The sequence below is a fragment of the Mytilus californianus genome, unplaced genomic scaffold, assembly GCF_021869535.1.
Source record: "Mytilus californianus isolate M0D057914Y unplaced genomic scaffold, xbMytCali1.0.p SCAF_2, whole genome shotgun sequence".
Lineage (NCBI taxonomy): Eukaryota > Metazoa > Mollusca > Bivalvia > Mytilida > Mytilidae > Mytilus > Mytilus californianus.
In genome coordinates this window covers 64,210,343-64,225,436 of record NW_026262668.1, presented here as the reverse complement: position 1 = coordinate 64,225,436, position 15,094 = coordinate 64,210,343, and the positions used below count along the sequence as shown (strand labels likewise).

The window sequence follows — 15,094 nt, the reverse complement described above, 5'->3', positions numbered from 1 at the left end:
TAGCACATGTTGCATTTACTGGCACAATATTGGAAATTACATAAAAACACCAGTCAGTCATTTTCTTGACTGCAGATGGTATTTATTTCCCATTATAAACTGTCACTTTTAACATTTCCCTGTTTATATCATAATGAATTTAGTGCAATTTTGTTATTAATGACTCTGTAATATTGAATTATTTAGAAACATTAAAATATATTTATGTGAAATATGAGAAGTAGATAGCTATCAGTATGAGTCTCTTAATATAAACATTCCATTTCCTGTAGGTGATCATCTTCGCCAGCCAAGAGGAGGGTGCAAGATCATTACCCTTGGCTAGCGAATATGATACATGTAGGTGATGTATACCATAGATGTATATATATCTATGTGTATACGGTACAAACTTTTCTCTTGAGAACACAAAACAATTTCTATTCTTTTTATGTCCAGGCATTATTGATTTAAGGTCACATTAACATGAAACTTAGTACACATGTTCATTATGATTAAATTATTCTATATATAACAAATTAGGGTTTTGATCCAGATTTCAAGGTTCACTGAAGATGGAAATGTGATAGTGTGAACGGGAGCATGTTGTCCATAGGACATATATATCCTTGATTTTTTTTATTGTTTGGTTGCTATGTCATTGAAGGATATTCAAATCTGATTTTCTTCACTATTCAAAGATATCACTGCAAAATGTATCCCCAGCTAGTCACATGTTTATTGTGAGTTGAACTTTTTGAATTATATGCCAAATTTTGATTTTGACCTCAATATCACAGTTCACTGAACACAGACATATCATTGTGCGAACGATTAGCAGGGCATCATCTGGAGTCCTATGGACACATATCATTTTAAAATTTATTTTTTACAAATTGTAGAAATAGATATTCATATAAGTTAAAGGTATAAACCAGTTTATGGAATAAGTTCATTGCTTTGTAGATCAGTATTTAAACCGGTTGGAATAATTTGGGGTATAAAAGACAAGAAAGTATATAAAATAGCAGACATTCCAGAACTTGAAAAGGCTTATAACGTATCAAAGACACTTCCACATAAAACTGTACAGGTATGTATACACTGCATAAATTACAAAGTATATATTACACACAAATAATATAATGAAATAAGAATTAACAGACTATTAAGGATGTAGTCATGTCAGGTTTAGGAATTTTTGTCAGATGTTAGGACTCTTTGGGTTTTTTCCTACAATACAGGGTAAAATATTATGCCCCATATCACCCACTTTTCTTTTCATATAAGACTTCAATTGCTTCCAAAAGGGCATTTGCCAAAATGTAAGCAGAATCTATATTTCTTTTCTTACGATTTAAGACCCAAATAATGCCAATGCTAAATATAAGCTAAATGTCTGATCAGCCTTTTCCTGCCACTTTTAAAAAATAAAATATCTCGAAAAGAAGTTTCATAACCTATCAATATTTTTAGCTTATTTTCTTCTCTTAACTAATGCTCTTTTGAATTATAGTATCAATTTTAAATTCCAGATTTTTAAATTTCACCTGACTACATCTTTAAATGATTCTTTATTAGTCAGTTTGGAGAGTTTTTTTCACTTAGTGAAGAAAGGAAAATTTATAGAACAAATGAACTGAATTCCAAGGCAGATAAAAAAATGAAAATCATTGGCTAAAATGATAAACCACTTGATATGTCAACTCATAGAATAAAATTAATGAATCTTTCAAACTGATTCTCTTGGTGCATGACCCCTGAAAAATATAATTTCTTTGCACACAAAACACCAAACATTTTCCTACCTTGCTACATCTTGCTGACAATAATTTTACCATTACACATCTTACCTCAAATCCAGGATCCATCCCTGAATCATTGTCACTCAGTGGCGGATCCAGAATTTTCATAAGGGGGCCCACTGACTGCCTAAGAGGGGGCCCGCTCCAGTCATGCTTCAGTGATTCCCTAAATAATCAACCAAATTTTTCCCACAAAAGGGGGGCCCGGGCCCCCTGGAAAACCCTCTAAATCCACCTCTGTCACTTCACATCCACTTCATTTGAACTTTGGTGGATAATTTTTCTCATTGGCAATCATACCATATCTCCTTATTTTTATATCACTAATGTTTTCAATTCATCTGTTAACCATGTTAAACCTTATTTTATGTTTTGCTGAATGTCAATTTTATGTATAAAAGATATTTGTAAAAACTGCCTTTTAAGTTATTTCAAAAACTATAAACTGTAATTATTGAAGGCCATACAGCGACCTAAAGTTGCTTACATCTACATCAGTTGGTCAAAGGTTGTACATATCATCTGCAATACAAAATGTAATACCACATTTCCTTATCAACATATAACATCGTATTATCGTTATTTATAGACATTGATGAAGAAGACAAGTCTTACAGAGAGACAAATACAGATATGGATAAGGAAACGATACCAAAGAGATGCTCCAAGTACAATGCAGAGGTTTTGTGAAAGCAGGTATTATTGCTAACTTCCACATCATTTAAATTCTAATGGAAAGTTGCCTCGGTGGCAATCATACCACATCTTCTTATTTTTATATTATAATCTGTTAATATATTTGGTCAGATGATTTTTGGTACCTCTCGATGAAATATATCAATGATTTATAAAAACAAAAAGGGATCTAATTGATTTTATTGTAACAGCATACAATTTTTTGTCTGAAAACATAATATACCTTATTCTCTAGATAATTTTGATTCAAAACATCCCTTTCTTGTGATACTGCACTAGCCTTGAATACAGGATTGATCATCGCTCAAAACAAAGACTTTGAAATTGGTATTTTCTGATACTCCAGAAGGCATGTAATATTCAGAAGTAAGAGCAAAGACTGGTGGCCTCCAAGTGTAAATAATGTGTTGTTAAAGGAGGCCATCTTCTTTCAAACCTTTATGTTTTGAGCTTCCACCTCAGCGTGTTAGTCTAGTACAAGCAGGGTTTATAACTATGTTATCATTTTGTTGTCGTGAATATACATGAAATATTTGCTGCTAAACATTAAGCAGCCATCACTCAACTATCATAGGAAAAATATTGATAGTTTTTTTATACACCTGTTTACAGGATGTATTATGGTATACCGTTGTCCGTCCGTCTGTCCATCTGTCCGTCTGTCCATCTGTCGGTCTGTCGTCAACATGTCGGCTATTAACTCAAAAACGCTATTACCAATTTGCATAAAACTTTGGTTAATTGTTTATATTTATTGAGTGAGCTCCCTTTCGTTTTTTATAACTTTTAGATCTTTCATTTCCGAGTTATGGGGTTTTATTCATTAAAAAAAGCGGGATTTTCCAGTTTTTCGGACAATTACTCAAGAATGCTTTCACCAACTTGCAAGAAATTGTGGTGAATTGTTTATATCTATTGACATGAGCTCCCTTTCGATTTTTATAAATTTTAGATTTTATGTTTCTGAGTTGCAGGGTTTTATTCATAAAAAAAAGGGGGATTTTCCAGTTTTCCGACAAAAACTCAAAAATGCTTTCAGCAGTTCTTATGAAACTTTGGTGAATTGTTTATATCTATTGATGTAAGCTCCCTTTAGAATTTTATAAATTTTACATTTTACATTTCTGAGTTATGGGGTTTTATTCATTAAAAAAGGGGGGATTTTCCATTTTTCCGACAATAACTCAAAAATGCTGTCAGCAATTCTCATGAAACTTTGGTGAATTGTTTATATCTATTGATGTAAGCTCCCTTTTGATTTTCATAAATTTCTAATATGACATTGAGAATTAATTGAACTTTATTTGTGTATAGTCTGACAACAGATTTACTAAGTATTGCACAACAGCAAGAAATCTTTAATAAATTCAGTTCATATAACCAATTTCAAGTTCTTCGACTACATTTATTCAGAAACCTATAATATGTCAAATATTTAATTCAGTCCAAATTCAGACCTGTATCAAGCTTGAATATTGTGTCCATTTTTGCCCCAACTGTTCAGGGTTGGACCTCTGCGGGCGTATCCAGCTGCGCTCAGGGAAGCAGTTTATTAAATTTTTTTATGAATTTATTTTATGCTTGTCTGCAGTCCTGCAGGAAGCTTAGAAAATAGTTGTCATTTTTGAGTGAACCCCCTGAGGGATTCACACTTATATATTGGTGAGTTTTGGAAGCTTCTATGGGCCATTCGATATCCTCTGAATTTCTGAAACAAGACTGTCGGAACGTCTCGAAAAGTTTCGATCATTTATACAGGTAGTTGTTTATATCTTTGATACGGTCCCTCTATGGATAGGGTACCACTCGACATTGTATAGTTCAACAATCGAAGTTCTTTTGTAGATCAGAAAATTTGTAAAAAATAAAGACTCGAATGCATTAAAAAATCATTTCTATTTTGGCACCTACTTGCCTTTTGGCAGAACATATGCGTTTTTAATAATGCCGCTTGCGAAATAATCAGAATGTAATGATAACGCAATTATATAATTCATGCTTTTAGACGGACCCTGTGCACATTGTGTGTGTAGTATTTAATACACATGTTATTGTGCATTGTTATGTGTACAATAAATCTGTCTCAGAATAAACTGATTATTTCTAAATGTTTACCACGTGACATTATTTACTTCAATCACAGCCCGGGCAAATGTCGTAAAGCAATAAGAAAATTAACAAAATGAGATTTCTGTTATAAATATTTATCTTAGGAAGGAAGCATAATTGTAATTAAACAAAACAATATTGCTGTCAAAAAATATAATTTCATTAAAATAAAGACCAAGAAAACATTCATTAACAATATCAAGTTTAAACTGATACAAAAATTGTCATTAATAGAATAGAATATAATGTGTAATGTTATACTATGTTTGACATGTCTGAACAGAGAATACATTTATGAAAATTATATGCAACATATTAGCAGGGATGCGTACACATAAGTTAGTTAAATTTAAATTGTAGTGAATGAAAAAAATACTTCAAAACGGTTTTATCTGTGCATCTCACAAAAAACGTTTTTAATATTTAAAAATAATAATTTAATTACTACGCTAATTATTTAATTTCGCTTTAGAATGGTTTTATAAGTCTCTACTTATATTTTGTATAGCAATATATTTATATAATTGAAATTTAGACTTGAAGAAGAGATTGATTTAATCTACTATATGTTAATAGTAGTCTCAGATTTAATAAATAAAATGTCCATCAGTAAATACTTGATGTTTGTTTTTATTGTTATAATATTTTTAAATTTTCAGGAATGATTCATTAACAGGAATATATGTTAATTAAATTCTAATCAATTCTTTTTTTTTTTATACGACCGGTCGTATATTGGTATCACGTCGTCGTCCGAAGACACTTGGTTTCCAGACAATAAATTTAGTATTAGTTAATAGAAATCTATGAAATTTAAACACAAGGTTTATAACCACAAAAGGAAGGTTTAGGAATTAGGGGCCAAAAAAGGGGCCCAAATAAGCATTTTTCTAGTTTTCAGACAATAACTTGTGGAACGGTGTATGGATCTCTCTGAAATTGTACAACAAGTTTCCATACCACAAAGGGATGGTTAGAATTGGCTTTGGGGGGTAATGGCTCAAACCGTTTAGAAATTAGGGGCAAAAAAGGGGGAAAAAACAAGGGTTTCATTGTTAATGGACAATCACTTTTAAGCACAATGTTAAATTTGGATTACCTCCCTTACACTGCTTTAAAATTATGTATAAAGAAATTTTGTATTGTGTTGAGGTGATTAGCTGTCAATTTATTTTTAGAAGTTACTAATAAAAATGCTGATTAAAGATATATTATTTTTAGACATGATGATGTATGTCATTTTCTATTTTAAGACTTTTATGATGTATTTAAATGGGTAATTATGGTTGCAAACTCCATTGGAAATTTGAATAGAGATAATGACCATATCTTGAGGGAAAGATTTTTTTTTTTTGGAAAAAGCATAGTGTATTGCACAAAAGCCAAAAAAAAAGGGGGGGGGGGGAGGGCAAATATTTTTTTTTTGGAGGGGGATAGGCAAAAAATTGAATATAAATTCGAATCATATAACCAATTCTAAGTTCTTTGATTACAGTTGTTCTGTGTCAGAAACCTATATATATGTGTCAAACATTTAATTTCAATCCAAATTCAGACCTGTATCAAGCACGAATATTGTGTCCATTTTTGCCCCAACTGTTCAGGGTTGGACCTCTGTGGTCGTATCCAGCTGCGCTCGGCAAAGCATTTTAATTTAAATAGTTTAACCTCATAGCATCTTAATCTTTTCAATATGGAAGGAATTTCGAAAATTGTGTATTCATTGTGTTGACCAGCTATCATACACCCGTCTTATTTTAATTACATTATATTACACCCTGTTCACACGTCACAACATTGGTTTGCGTTAACATAAATTTTGGATTAAATGGCCATGAATCCGGAGTCCATACACTTGAGGTAGGTATATAGTTTGACATCCGAATTCAACTAGCATTATATTAGATTTGAGCCTATAGATATAAGAAGATGTGGTATGAGTGCCAATGAGACAACTCTCCATCCAAGTCAAAATTTATAAAAGTAAACCATTATAGGTCAAAGTACCGTCTTCAACACGGAGCCTTAGCTCACACCGAACAGCAAGCTATAAAGGGCCCCAAAAATTAGTGTAAAACCATTTAAATGGGAAAACCAACGGTCTAATCTATATAAAAAACGAGAAACACTTATGAACCACATCAACAAACGACAACTACTGAACATCAGATTCCTGACTAAGGATAGGTGCAAACAATTGCAGCGGGTTCAAACGTTTTAATGGTACCAAACCTTCACCCTTATCTGAAACAATAGTGTAACATCACAACATAGAAAGACACACTATGAAATATCAATTGAAATGGCTTAACTCAATCAAAAGACATATTAACACCTGTGAACATACCTTGAACAAATAAATTTGATCTATGATACAATGCAAATACAAAATAAATAATCTAAGGGAAGAATAATTAAAGTAACATGTTATACCGCTGTGAAATGTTAAACAATTTAAGAAAAACAATATGCTTGAACAAAAATATCAACCATTTGCAATTACTTTAAATACAGGTAAATGAAAATAATGAATATAAATGAATATATGCATATTGTAATCAAGAGTATCAATGCATATGCTTTCCATTTACTATTTCTTGCGCTGCCCAAGAAAACCACATGCATGCATAAATATTAATTTCACTCGCGGACAGTGAATTTTCGCATTTCTTATCTAAATTCCGGACACTGCAGTTAGCGCTGGACATGTGACGCTGAGTCATGGTCATCATAAGTTAAGGTATTCTGACCTCAAGCTGTTTCTCTTTTCTTTTTATGCCCCCGCCATAGCGGAGGGGGCATTAAGTTTTACCCTTGTCGGTCTGTACGTACGTACATATGTATGTCCCAAAATTGGTTTCCGTTCTCTAACTTGAGTTTGCCTCAACCAAATGTTATGAAACTTATACACAATGCTTATTACCACCAAATACAGATCAAGTTTGAATTTTGGTAGCGTCACTCTAACTGTACGAGAGTTATGCCTCTTTATATAAATGGAAAAATTTTAAAAAATTTAGTTTGCCTCAACCAAATGTTATGAAACTTATACACAGTGCTAATTACTACAAAATAGAGATCAAGTTTGAATTTTGGTGGTATCACTTTTACCTTTCTAGAGTTATGCCTGTTTTCAAATGGAAAAATTGCTGAATTTTTCGTTTCTGTTCTCTAACTTAAGTTAGCCTCAACCAAATGTTATGAGACTTATACACAATACCTATTACCACAAAACTCAGATCAAGTACAAATTTTGGTAGCGTCACTTTTACTGTTCTTCAGTTATGTCCCTTTATAACTTTATATGATATGCAAGCGGGGGCATCATCTGTGTCCCATGGACACATTCCCCATTTACCGGTATTTATAATTGACTTGTGTAAAAATCTACATACAATTACATATTTCCAATAAAGGTGTTTTAACATCATCATTATCTTATTCTATTCAGTCAATTATTTCAAATCTAAAGTTAAAAAAAATCATCAAAATTTTTTTGGTTACCAGTCAGCTGTCTCGGGTTCACGTATTGCTTTTCTTTTTTTTAAAGAAAACATGTAACTTGCTTATATTTTTTAATATGGAAATTTACTGTGCTGTTTCATGCAATAGGATGATTATGCACAATCTTTTTATACCAGTTATAAATATCAACTATCAGATGAATGATCTAAATGTTTAATTTTTGATGTGAGATATACACCGACTGTCACATGATATTTGCCACCTTCAGTTAAAAATGTATACCTCAAATAGATTTACCTGCATCTTAGAAGAAGTAATATTGAAGGAAGTAAAGGGTAAAGTTCATTGAGACTACCAATAAATTACTTCTCCATTGAATCAAAATGGGAGGTGCAATAATGGCATTTAAAAGTGCTGAATGCTTTTGTTGGAGTTTTATGAGGGTCTAGATGGGGTTTACAGAATAGAGAATAAATAATAGGCAAAAATAGCTTAATAGAGGGCAAACAAAATAAAGAAAAGTGAAAAATAGGTACAGAAAAAAAGAGTAGAGAATGATGGGGTGCTGCAATATAAAGAATAGAGAATATATTAATGGGGTGCTGCAATATAAAGAATAGAGAATATATTAATGGGGTGCTGCAATATAAAGAATAGAGAATGATGGGGTGCTGCAATATAAAGAATAGAGAATAATGGGGTGCTGCAATATAAAGAATAGAGAATGATGGGGTGCTGCAATATAAAGAATAGAGAATAATGGGGTGCTGCAATATAAAGAATAGAGAATATATTAATGGGGTGCTGCAATATAAAGAATAGAGAATGATGGGGTGCTAAAATATAAAGAATAGAGAATAATGGGGTGCTGCAATATAAAGAATAGAGAATAATGGGGGTGCTGCAATATAAAGAATAGAGAATGATGGGGTGCTGCAATATAAAGAATAGAGAATAATGGGGTGCTGCAATATAAAGAATAGAGAATAATGGGGTGCTGCAATATAAAGAATAGAGAATGATGGGGTGCTGCAATATAAAGAATAGAGAATAATGGGGTGCTGCAATATAAAGAATACAGAATAATGGGGTGCTGCAATATAAAGAATAGAGAATTATGGGGTGCTAAAATATAAAGAATAGAGAATAATGGGGTGCTGCAATATAAAGAATAGAGAATGATGGGGTGCTGCAATATAAAGAATAGAGAATAATGGGGTGCTGCAATATAAAGAATACAGAATAATGGGGTGCTGCAATTTAAAGAATAAAAAAATATAGAAAAAAAAAATAAGGGACCCCCATCTAGACCCTGTTTTATGCAATTCCAATTACTACCAGTAGTTTAGTAGGAGCCTAGATGATTTAATGTTAACAGATGGACAAATAAACAAGACACCCCATCTTGCTTAAAGGAATATATAACTATGAAAAAAACTCGACCCAGATCTATGCAAATATGAACCATTTACATAGTATTGAATGGAGGAACAAATTTTCCTTAAAATAAAAAACTACATACTTTTTCCCTTTAAAAACCCCACATCATAGTTAGATAATTTAAGCATACAGACATAAGCACTTGTTATAAAAGGGATCTCATTTTAGGATTTAAATCTGCACAAACCCTGAACTAATGTAGAATTTTTGGCTGGATCAGATAACATTGTTGATTTAACAACCACATACAATTCGAGGGTCAAGATATAGATCAATTAATTCAATGATAGATGTATGAATACATCTATGATTCAATAATTCCAAAATGGATAATGCAAGGTCTAACATGTTCAAGGCATTGATTATGCAAGGGATCTGTATTATTACATTTAAATATTGAATTATAAGTTATTATTTACAATGTACCAATCATTCAGATGAATTAGCAATTAATATTAATTATTAAAGAATTGGTTGTCAATAGAAGTAACATTTTTATGAAAAAAGAAAAAAATATGATATTTATATTATAGGTTGTACATTTATGAAATTTTATTGCTTGGAAAAATCAGAAAGCTTTCTATATGTATTTTTTTCATATTAAATATTTATGGTTTAAATCTACACAAACCCTAATGTTAATTATCTATCATTACTTAACTTGCTGTAACTCAAAATTATTATTTTTGAAGTAAAACCACTTATAAAATCAATATCACTTCGGAATATATATATTTGAACATCCATAAATCTTCTACGAGTTTAAAGTCCTAAATACAAAAGAGAGGTCTGCAAATTGCACATATCATAAACTAATACTTGACTTAACACATTGTCAGATTGTTAAATCATGAATGTACTTAACTCAGTAAGCAATGCATGTTCGTATGGGAACAAAATCCTTAACAAATAACTCCGACACATTATTCGTATAGTAGACCTAAGTTCTTTACAGAAAAGTGGTTACAAAGATTGAATATTTTTGTAGAGTTATTAGTTATTAAATTTGGATATCATCAGGGGCGGATTGAATATTTTTGTAGAGTTATAAGTCATTAAATTTGGATATCATCAGGGGTGGATCCAGGATTTTTAGAAGGGGGCATAAATCCAGAAAACTTAAACGATACTGCAGAATGGAGGGAGACGAACATTTTTTTGGACGATTTTATGCTAAAAAATCATGTTAATCGTGAGAAACATGAGATTTTTATTTTTGGGGGATCAAAAGAGGGGGAGGTGTACGCTCTTTACACCCTATCCTGGATCTGCCACTGATCATGGAAACATATCTGACATACTGCTTTACTTACTTCAGGAGAAATGTATAATGTACATTGCATTTCAGAAAATTATGATAATGCCTGTATTAATCAGGTATAAAATAAATTGTATCAGATTGCAGCTTATAGCTAGGGATATTTTACCTTGCATGATATTGCTTTTTACCGTTGACAAACATATGACAATGTACCTTACCTAATTTGACTATCCAGTTACCTGTTGCTTTTTATTCCTTACCTATCCTATATTGGTGCTTTTTGCATTTTTTCCCTTAAAAATAACTATCCTTTAAGGAGGATCTGGATGGGATTTACAGAATAGAGAAAATGGGCAAAGAAAAAAAAATAGAGAATAATGGGGTGCTAAAATATAAAAGTATAGAGAATAACAAAATAAAGAATAGAGAAAATTAGCTAAAGAAATTAAAGAATACAAAAATGAAGACACCCCAATCCACACCCTCTTTTAGGATAAACCAAACTATACTTATTTTTATTTCCCATCTGTAAACAGAGGTTTTTTTCATACTTGTAATGGAAACATGCATGTATACTTCTATACAGAATTCTGCTTTCAAGTTAACAGTCATTGTGTAACATACAATAAAGTTGTATGCTGTAAACTAATCAAAATCTTTTTTTACGGTCACATGATGTTATTTAATGTTTTCAAACTTGTTATGGAATCATTATTTTTTCTCAAACTGTCAAAGATATATTATACTGAAAATGAAACTGTTAGTCTTTTTATACTGTCATGACTGTCTAAGAGAATACCTGTAAAATTTATGATTGAGCATGTTTGTAGAGTATTTTGAAAAGTTTTTGCATATAAAAAACATTAACAAAATTTGTTTTATCTTTGCAGTTGGAATTGTGTAATTTTATCCATATTTGGAGTTTATGGTGTATATTCTTTATGGGATGTAAGTATAGAAATATGTAAATATGTAAACAAAAATAAAATGCAACACTGAAACATGTCAAATCTAGCAAGATTTAACAACAAATACAAATAAAAACAAAGAGCAGATATGACTAATTTATGATAAATGTATATGCACTTCCACTATAGAATTGATTTTTTTTTTTTTTTTTTTTTTTAAGAAATGGAAAGCAAGTGACATGAAGATAGGAAGCAAAAACACAGCATTCAATTCTTATATTTAGATTTTTGAAGTAAAAAAGTATATGTTGTTAACATTTTGAATCTGCTGTATTGAATTCACTCTGTCTGTCTGTGTGTCCATTCGACCATCAATTATGTCCGTCACACTTTTCTCAGGTACTACTAAACAGAATTTCTTCATATTTGGTCACCGTCTTCACATTGATGAGTTGTAATACATGGGCACTTTTCAGATCTGTCAGACACTTGCTTCCTGTTTGCCAATACTTGGAATTTTTTCAATATGTTGAATGAACTTAAAATTTTTCATCATACTTTTCTCAAGTACATTGTACTTCTGAATTGAATGACTTCATATTTAGTCAGCAGCTTTACATTGATGAGTTGTAACGTGTGAGCACTATTGGAATCTGTCAGACACCTACTTCCTGTATTTTAATACTTTGAATAACGAGTTGGGGACTGGGGGTATGATTAACACGACAACACATGCAAAATTTGTCTATATTTCAGAAACCATGGTTTGCTAAGGCTATATACTGTTGGATTGGATGGCCTAATCAGGTTAGTGGCATATAAACAAATGATACCAATTTCACAAATCACATTAGGTGGTTGCATATTAGATTTGTTTAAAGTTACATTTACATGTTTAAACTCCACAGTCGTGTATCTAATTATAGAACATTTTCTGATTAATAAATATATTATAACATTAACATAATTTTTTGCCTGTTTTGGGCAATACAATTTATGTTTCGCAAATATATGTATTCATGATAATAGACTGGTGTTTTCTGAATCTTTTGAACAGACTCTGTGGTCTCATTTTTGCCGGGAGTGCTAGTAGTCATTGCTTTGATCCCTGGCCAGGTCAAACCAATGACTTGTAAATTGGATTTTGATGCTTCTTTGCTAAGCATGGTCTTCTCAGAATCAGAAAAAAGTGTACATGTCTTTCTGCAGAGTTACCTTTCGAACTGGTATGTCAAAAGTTAGGGGCAGTGTTCGTATCGCACTAACATGTTCTAGCACTGAATATGCATTCAATTTGCAACTGGACGTTAAACAGCCATCCAGCATCAATATCATCATCATTATCTTAATCTTTAATTTAAAAGTATTTGCTTTAACAAATTCTGATTATTAAGCTTAGTTTCATTAACATATTTAGCTTTGTTGAACCAAACAAGTCGATTATATCAGTACTGGTCACACTGGTCAAGGGCCTGTAATTGCCATAGGTTTGCTATGATAATCTTTTTGTCTTCTGTTAATTGGTATCACAGCACTGAAAAGATAAATTCAAATAAATAGTAAAACCCGTAAATTGACATAACATGTTTTAATAAATCTAGATTTACAGACATAGGGAGATTTTCCTAATTTACAGATAGAATAAGAATGTATTGTTTCATTTAATATGTACTCTTCACTTCTTGCTTCAAAATAGCAAAAAGTGACAGAAGCTGGTCCTTGTATCCATAAAATATCATGTCAAAATTGCAGCACAACTGACCTTCTTTTAGTTGATATATTAGAGAATTTAAAATTTTAAACGTTTTTTTGGTAATCCTTTTAAGATTCATATTTTCAAATGGTTTATGGAATATTCAAGAAACTGTGAATTTCTAATACAGTATTACTGGTTCTTGACCATAAGAAGTATAATACAGTGGTCAAATTGTATTTTTTTTTAATGAATAGTATAATTTTTGTTTGAATTTTCAGCATGTTACAAATGATATGTATTGGTACTACCTAATAGAACTTGGATTTTATTGGTCCACAATGTTTATGATTACTGTTGATCATAAAAGAAAAGTAAGTTTACTTATTGACAGGGAATATTACGTAAACTTATAAGAATATAAGTAACAAGCAAATCCTTTTAATATTTTGTCTAGTCTCTAATGACAGTAATTTAAAATCATTCAGTATGTTTTTAACTGATCCATGTTCTCTTCTGTACTGATGTTAAATGAAACAGGTCGATTTTCTTTGCACCATTTCAATCTTTTTAATGTGGCTTACCTGATAGGGATCACAAGCACTACTGTCAGAATCAACATTTGGCCTTACTATAGCTTGATATGCTCTTTTCTTAATTTCTTCTGGGAATTTATTGATATTTTCTCTCAGGAAGCCTAATTAGTAGGTGTTTTGTTTAGCACTTTTAAACAGGTTCAAGTCCAATTTGGTGTTAAAGCCATATTTTCTGTATGTCAGATTTATTAACCAACAAGATTAAATCTATTTACACAAAATTAGAATTGGAAGATTATTGATGAATTGTGTGTATTCGTTTATTTTTGTAACAATAAAACCTGATAATTTTTAAGTATTTCATTACATTTAGTAATTATGAATATTAATGTATAATAACAAATTGAATAACAGTAATTTCATTTACCTAAATTAATCCTCCCTTTATTAAATTTGTTTTGATATATAAAACATTTTGTTCAGTCAATGAATATTTGATATAGCTATTATCTGTTTGGATTGTTATGGCTTGGATGGACAATGATTTGGAATTTGTTGGTACAAATGGTGGCATTTTCATATGGACATGTCATATTTTTACTTTAATCAGGGCTATTCTAGAAATAATTATATTGGGGTTGGAAGTCTTGGAAGGCACCTAATATTAATGATATAGGGTAATAGGGACACAATATTAAATTTCTAATTGAAATTGTATGGGTGGAGGTTTTAGGGAAAAACGTGCTTTCCAACCCCATACATTTAATTTTGGAATAACCTTTAGGAAATTTCCTGGAAAAATGAAATCTTGTATTCACTAGATTTTACACTATATAAGATCATTGGGAATTAAGGCATGAAAAATTCAATAACAAAAACATAACAAAAAGAGGGAGAAAAAAATCAAGATGCACACAATAAAGGTAATGATATAAAAATAACTCAAAACAAATCATGACTTGACAAGATAAAGGTAGGGCAATAAATTATTTCTTTATCAGATACTATACAATTATTGACTTTTGATGAGGTTGATACAATGATTTATCAACCCCAGTGATATGACATTCACCCTCGGCCAATAGCCATGAGTGAGGGTTAATGTCATATCTCTGGTGTTAGGGTGAATAATGTCATATCTCTAGGGTTGATAAATCATTGTATCAACTAATATCAAAAGTCAATAAATGTTTTCTTATATG

The 15,094-nt window shown here is 31.2% G+C and overlaps 1 protein-coding gene across 2 annotated transcripts in view; it reads left to right on the top strand.

The window, feature by feature from the left end:
• LOC127730228 (ceramide synthase 5-like) overlaps positions 1-15,094 on the top strand; it is a 39,389-nt gene that overhangs the window by 9,071 nt on the left and 15,224 nt on the right. For both annotated transcript variants that reach the window (XM_052238520.1, XM_052238521.1), the window contains exons 3-7: positions 946-1,072; positions 2,374-2,480; positions 11,646-11,703; positions 12,420-12,470; positions 13,638-13,730. In XM_052238520.1, coding sequence (XP_052094480.1) covers positions 946-1,072; positions 2,374-2,480; positions 11,646-11,703; positions 12,420-12,470; positions 13,638-13,730 — 436 coding nt within the window. The remainder of the gene's footprint in view (positions 1-945; positions 1,073-2,373; positions 2,481-11,645; positions 11,704-12,419; positions 12,471-13,637; positions 13,731-15,094) is intronic.